The 7085-nt window shown below is 53.2% G+C and overlaps 2 protein-coding genes across 2 annotated transcripts in view; both read right to left on the reverse strand.

Annotated features, from left to right (window-relative positions):
• Positions 1-540, reverse strand: part of DIRAS1 (DIRAS family, GTP-binding RAS-like 1) — a gene marked incomplete at its 3' end in the record, with an annotated part of 5655 nt that extends 5115 nt beyond the window's left edge. Inside the window, exon 1 of the mRNA XM_009883518.1 lies at positions 514-540. Coding sequence (XP_009881820.1) covers positions 514-540 — 27 coding nt within the window. The remainder of the gene's footprint in view (positions 1-513) is intronic.
• Positions 541-2726: 2186 nt separating this feature from the next.
• SLC39A3 (solute carrier family 39 (zinc transporter), member 3) lies at positions 2727-4250 on the reverse strand. Its single transcript, XM_009883515.1, has 2 exons — positions 4041-4250; positions 2727-3467 (listed from the first exon to the last, which is right to left on the reverse strand). The coding sequence occupies exons 1-2, from the start codon at positions 4245-4247 to the stop codon at positions 2727-2729; spliced, it is 948 nt and encodes a 315-aa protein (XP_009881817.1). The 5' UTR covers positions 4248-4250.
• Positions 4251-7085: the final 2835 nt, after the last annotated feature.

The raw sequence follows: 7085 nt of genomic DNA on the forward strand, positions 1-7085 counted from the left end.
GAAGGGGGGTACTGGAGGGTCCTCCCCCCCGCGCTGAGCTCGGCACAGCTCCGTGGGGGTCCAGCCCGCAGCCCCCCACTCGGTCCCCTCGGTGGGGTTTCTCTCCCGGGGGGAGGGCTCAGACCACCTTGGGGATGCGCACGTGTGCCCACCACGTGAGCCAGGCACTGAGCAGCCGGCAGAGCGACGGGGGACTTCAAATAAACAAGTGACACAAAGGGAAGAAGGCGAGAGCCTTTATTGGGAGCAGCAGATCAGGCTCGTCCTTCTCCGCTCCCGAACCAACCCCGGAGCGCTGGACTCTGCCGCTCACAAGTGAATAAACCCCCCCAGGCCCAGGGGAGCACCCCCAGGGTGGTGGGGGGAGGGGTGCTCAGCATCTCCCTGCTCCCCAACTCCACCAGGAGAAGCAAGGCTGTAAAACGGAGGCTCCAGCCTGTTCCCGCCCCCCAGTCACACTGACCCCAGCCATGGGGGGAGCCCCAATCCCGGCTCGCGTCAGTGGATCCCTACTGAGCTTTTGGGCTCAAGATTCACCATACTGGTGAGGAAATCTCCTCCCACCAACAGCTTGGCTTGGCTTTAGTACATCAGCCCCTGGATCACAGATGGGGCCAGGCGGGAGGAAGGATGAGGAAGATGAGACGGAGGAATGGGGCGCTAGGACATGCCATGACCTCGGGGCACTGCCTTCACTGACACTCTGGGAAACGCTCACATTTGCCCAGATACAGGGTGAAAAAGAAACCCTATGAGAAAAGCATTAGCTGCAGAAACTAAGAGGCAGAGGCAGGAACCCGGTGGCTGTGCCCGGGAAGGGACACTTGGCGCTGTGCTCCCCACCGCAGCGTGCCACCTCACCTCTGCCCCTCGTCCCACCTGCCCGGGACAACCACTGGCACCGAGAAACACCCGGTGGGAGTGATGCTGCCCTGCACGAGCTGCCTGCGAGAAGTGAAATAACACACAGAGGTTTACCACGTCGAAGCAAATTACATTCTCATCAGGCCCTGCTAATTTGTGTCATCCGAGGCCTAAAATAACCCTCTCTCCCCCCTTCCATTCCAGGTCTTTCAAAGCAAGATTAATTGACTTTGGTATGTTGCAGCAATTAAAATACTGAGCACCAGGAACTGTCAGATGATCCTCATCAGCCTCCATATGCTGCAGCTGTGCCAACCGCTGGCTCCAAGATGCTGCTTCACAGTCTCACCCATCCTTCTTGCCGCTTTGGATCACGCTAACAGGGACTGCGCCACGGCTAAGCCCGCTCTACATCGTTATAATTCCATCAGCGCTTCCAAAAGCTCTGCTCTGCCTGCAGAAGCCGCTGCAGAAGCGAAGGCTACATCTAATTAAAATGCATCCCCTGCGAGAGGCCGGCGAGCAGCGGGGCTGCGGTACCCTGCCGGGCTGCGGAGCGGGAGCCGCTCTCTGGTGTTTGAGCGGCGGGAGGGAGCGGGGAAGGCAGGTTCCCGGCTCCAGCCTCTGATCCCAGCTCCTCGCCTAGGAAGGCAAATCCAAAGGATCCCGAGCGGGCTGAGATTCCCTGGGGGTCACGCTCTGGAGACACAGAGAGATCTGCTCGTGCGCAGTCAGATTGCAAGTGCCTCTAATCAGCTCTTCCACAACCTCATAAACCCCCAGGGAAGAGATTTCTCTCCTTTGAAAACACCAACAAACCTCTGTAGTGCAGCTCCGGCTCCCACACCGGTACGGCCACGTGAGCCTGCTGACAGCGAGAGCAGAGGCTGCGGGAGCAGCCCTGGAGATGTGTTTGATGGTGACTGCTAAACCCATTTCACTGCAGACCATTTAAACACAAGCACTCGCTCTAAAATATTAATGCTAGAAATTGCTGCTGCCCGTTTCTTACAAACTAATGGATCCTGAGCTCCGCGAGTGCTGTGGAAGGGCCTTCGGACAGGGACACGAGGATTTTCAAAAAATACATTAACATGCCGCTGGAGGTTTTCTTTAGGGAATGCTCAACACATGGATGAGACGCAGAGAACGAAGCACGGGACAGGGCCACGGCCTGGCCTCGTTTCTTCCGTTAATCACTGAGAAAGAAAAGCTCCCAGAGCCACTTGTGGGCTAAAATGGCAGCTCTGCTTGGGGGGAGCTGTGGCACCAGGCACACCGAGCCGCCCCTGAAGGGATGTTATTTTTGGCAGCTATTACAACCAGGTTTTGCTCAAAACTAAGCTAGCAAAAGCAGCTTAACGCAGCTGTGCAAGCTGCGATCCCACCTGCTTTCGACTTTATTTCTGTTATTGTTTCTCACCTTCTCAGAGGCTGAGAGCGAAGGAAGCAGAGTCCCAGCCGCGGCTTCTGCAGCGGGTGTGAGGGGAAGGCGGGAGGGGGCTGCTACGCAGATTAACAGGAAACCACATGCTTGACGAGCTCTTTGCGGGCAGCCTTAGAACCAGATTCTTAACATTTGTGTCGACTAATCTCCGCACAAGCTGCTGCACCTGCAGATCCAGCGGGCAGGGACAATACCTTGTGACACTACACGGGGACATGCCTCGTTTTTATCTCCCTTTGAGCACCCAGGAAGAAAAGAAATTCTCCTCCTTCAGGTCAATACATAAATACCACCTGGACCCTGATGTTGCACTTGGCCCTTGAACTTCAGTGTCCCCCTTGGCTGAAGAGGAGGCTCATCTCTGGCGCTGTTCGCAAGGGAAGGAGGTGAGGTTTGCTCCCCATCGCTCTCCTGCTCACCACTTGAAGAAGACCAGCCCAGCCAGAGCCGTGTAGCCCAGCACTAGGAAGAGAACCTTCAAGAGACGGTCGTTCTTGTCTTCCAACTCTTTCGCAAGGATCTCAAAGAAGGTGATGAACAAGAAAGTGCCCCCCGCAATGCCTTGCAGGAGCAGGGAAGTAATACTGCTGGCCGCATTTTGGGTGCTCTCAATCCCCATCCCAATGCTAATGCCCAGAGGAATCATCAGGCTCACTGTCACAGCCATCTTCACAGCATCCTTCAGTGGCAACGAGGTCTTGGCCATGCTGATGCCCAATGCCACCGCTACCAGCGTCTCGTGAATGGCAACTCCTAGGAACAAACTCATGACTTTGCCGCCCTCCTCCTGCAAGCCCAGGGCCAGTCCCTCGAAGATGGAGTGCGTACACAAAGCAAACACCAGCCCGATGAGCCGTAAGGGGCTGGAGCGGGAGAGCTCCTGGATATTCAGGCCGTGGCTGTGGGAGTGGTGACCGTGTTCACTGTACAACGTGCGCCCTCGGGAAGAGGCAATGAAGGGACTCTCATATTCAGAGTCACTCCCGACGTCTGAACCGGCATTGAAGGTCTCTAAGTCAATGAAGGAAGGCTTCTCCTTCTGGAAGGTCAAGATGAGCTGCTCCACAAAGACCGTCACAAAGAAGCCAACCATCATGATGGTCTCAGCCACCGGGTAGTCTGTGGTCACGTTTCCCTGCTTGAGAACTTCATCGAGCTGGAAGGAAGCAAACAACCCACAGTGAATCAATCACCTTTGTCCCTCTAAAGGGAAATATTCCTATTGTGTTCACACAACTCTGAATGGACACTAAAACGATCCGTAATGCTTTAATATCCTTGTACACAGGCCCCAGTGTAAGAGACAGGGAACCTATTTGCTTTCCAGTGGATGGTTAGCGGCTGACTGAAAGCGCTTTAAACACACACTAAATGGCAGGAGTTTGAGCCTCACACACCAGATGATGCTCAGCCGCTTTCTGCATCAAAAAAAATCCCCAATTGCTGCACCCGGACAGTCAGCAGTAGCCGAATGGGAGGCAGGCCCAGCTCACCCTCCTGAACCGAAAGACCAGGCACAGCACAGCTGTTTCTGAGGAGGCTTCACAGGACACTCTGGCAAGTCATAGACCTTTCACCTCCATTTCCACTGGGGCAGAGGTCTGGTGGAATGGCTCCTGCAGGGCAGGAGAGGTGAGGGTGGTTGCCCCCCTGCACAGGGGTCCCCGACACACTCGGTGGCACAGGTTCCTTAAAATTGCTCGTAAACAAGAGGCTCGTAAGCAGTTACCTTTTCTCTTACAGCAGGCAGCAAGGCGTTGAAGCAGGTGGCCAGGAAGACTCCTCCTCCAAAAGAATTGCAGAGGGCGAGAACCTTCTTGGAGCGATGAGCTTTCTCGTAATCGGCCTCAATTATCTTGACAGGGAGAAGGGACCCAGCCAGCATGAGGACACAGATGCCCAGCAGACACAGCACTTTGGCGACCACGATCTTCATCGTGCTCCCTGGTGTACGCTCCCTGCCAAGGGCCCTGTGGATGGCAGCTGGTGGGCGTCCCTCCGGCTGCTGTTAGAGCGGGTACATCGGCAGGAGATGGCACAGACAGACCTCAAGGGAAAGCTGCTCCTGGGCTCAGTACCTGTGGACGGAAGTAAAACAAGAGAGATTTTCCTATCTAAGCACATACTGTGCAGAACAGCACCTTGCATCCCAAAGTGTGTGCCAGCCTCTGTATAGCAATCACCTTAACTCCGCAGAGGCAACGGGGGGAGACGACAGCGGCAGCATCTCACACACAACGGGGCAGAGGAACAGCAGAGAAGAGAAAATTTAACTGCAGCAACCAGTAACTTAAAAACCTTGTAAGAATTGTACTGGCCACACAGAACTGGCACAGCCTCACTTTTTAGAGGCTTCATTTGAAACACCTACAGAGTGACAGACACAACACAATTGATCTTCCAGTAAGATCCACCTGAGTCCAACCAAAAGATCAAGTCTTTGGTTCTTAACCATGAGAAAAGAATATGGACTTTAGCTGGTGGTATGTGACACCTAGAAATGAACTTAAAGATCTCCCGTCAACATTTGCACAGGCTTTTTTTTGTACTGCCCTTGAAACAAGACTATCAGATTCATTCCTGCGCGGTTTCCTGAACCACTGTCACCATCTCGCTAGGGTGGGTCGCAGCCTCTACCGTCAGTTGTTTGTACTGTCCCAGGAGTCAGTGGAAGTTTCGATTGCCAATAGATACGCACATCTCCAAAGGGAAACTCTACAGAGAAATTCACTACAAAGTTCTCTATTGCCCATAGGGTATAACAAAAGAGAAAGCAGAGGTTATTTCATACAAGAGAAAAACGCAAGATCTGAGTTGCCTAGGTCACAAATATTGACTTAATTTGAAACATAAAAGCGCTTCCATCCAGGTTACGCGCAGTGGCAGTGAGACTTGCTTTCCTAAAATCATTTAACAAAATAACAATGTTAAGTCTATTTATAAAAATATATAAACGTCAATAGGTCCCTCTACTCATTCTTGCAGCAGCACAGCCAGTGCCTCAGAGGATTTCACTTTCCACTTGCACCGAATTGACTTGTAAAGTCAAATCAACAGCACCTCAAGAAGGTTCTCTTGCAGGTCAGCCAGGTAAGGGCTGCCAGACAGCCCCGAGCACTGATGACACGCTGCAGCGTGTATCAGGGTAACGAATTCACACAGAACACTTCCAGCCATCCTGACACCCACACCCATGATGGACGAGGTAAATAATTGGATACCTGCTTGTTGGAGCGGCAAATTAATTTTAATACAAAAGATTCCTGAGGCTAAAGTCTCCCTTGAGGGCTGACAGCATTAATCACTATCACCATTTCTGCGCAGTGGGCTGCATAAATGGTGCTTTTATTAAAAGGAAGGTGGGAGACTGAATGACTCTGTACTGGGTAAGGGAGTTTAAAGCCTTTTTCCGAGTTTGCAGTTCAAGCAGGAGTGAACAGAGAGGTCATGGCGGTCAGGCCATCTGCGGCAGGTCTGGTTCTCAGCCGGGTATCTACGGGAAGTGATGTTCATCAGCAGAAAACCCTGCTCAGATGACACTGATTGACTCACTCCCTGGTGAATCCAGCAGACGAGCCAGGTCTGAACAAGTCCAGAGCCTGAAATCTCAGTGTACGTTGACAGGGCTTCCGCAGCAGGCAGCCTGTCACCGCGGCTGACGAGCAGGCTCCCTCTCCAGAGACGTTGACTCCAGGACTGCCAACGCTCGTCAGCGCTGTGCTGACACAGCTAACGAGTCACCCTGCCTTTGTAAAGCACGCACTGCTGTTTCAGCGTCAACAGAACGACAAGGATTTCACCTCGCACAGCGACGGCATGTTGTTATGCCAGGCTTCTCAAATGAACTCTCTCAGAAAACGACGTTAGCAACAACGCCTTGGGATCACAGATCACGACAGCTTGTGACTACACCTGCTGGGTGCGAAGGCGCCACCCACACCTCCTGCGTTAGGCAGCCAGACAGCTCCCAGGACAGAGCAGAGGAGGAAAAAAACCCTCCTTTTCCAGAATTCACACCTCCTCTGGAACACGCCTGGCTTCCACTACCAAATTCAGAAACCCCCAAACCTATTTTTTTTTTTCTTTCTCTTCTTTTTTTTTATGCAGCAGCCCCCAACAAAGCGTAAAGCCGCAAGCTGTTGGGGGCTGGTGGAGTAGCCGCCCTCCAGCGCCCCCAACCCAGGGCAGAAAGCAGCTTAGTGAAAAAACGAAGCGCTAAGTAAAGAAATACCTCGTGTTTCTCCTCGCCTGCTCTTTCCGACAGCCCAGCGCTCAGGAGCCAGCGCCGCCAACGTCCGGACTATTTCACCAGCATGAAAACTTCTGCAACAAAGAATTAACTCAGCACAGGTACCACTTGGCTTCGCTGCCCATAAGAAAACATTTAAACAATTAAAATAATATTATATAAAACAGACGGCCCTCTGTGGAAGAAAAAAAGGGGGGGAGGGTGTGACCCTTTAAATCTGTTTTTCTGTTAAAAAACCGCACTCACGATGTTCCCAACACACTGAAACCAGGCTGGATCCCCCTAGAGCCGCACTTATCCCCCCCAACATCCCCCAAAACACCCGAAGCCGCCTGACAGCGTCCTGGTCACCCTGGAGAAGGGGGTGCTGGGGAGGGGGGGACTCCTCCCAGGCCGCCAGAGGCCTCCCAGGGCCTAAACCTGCTTGAGCCCCCCAAAAAGGTGCAGAGATGGGGGGGACACACACTACAAGGGTCACTAGGAGAGTGGGGAGCGGGGTGTCCTTCACAGCGGGGACAGAGCCCG

The sequence above is a fragment of the Charadrius vociferus genome, unplaced genomic scaffold (genome assembly GCF_000708025.1).
Source record: "Charadrius vociferus isolate BGI_N301 unplaced genomic scaffold, ASM70802v2 scaffold2434, whole genome shotgun sequence".
Lineage (NCBI taxonomy): Eukaryota > Metazoa > Chordata > Aves > Charadriiformes > Charadriidae > Charadrius > Charadrius vociferus.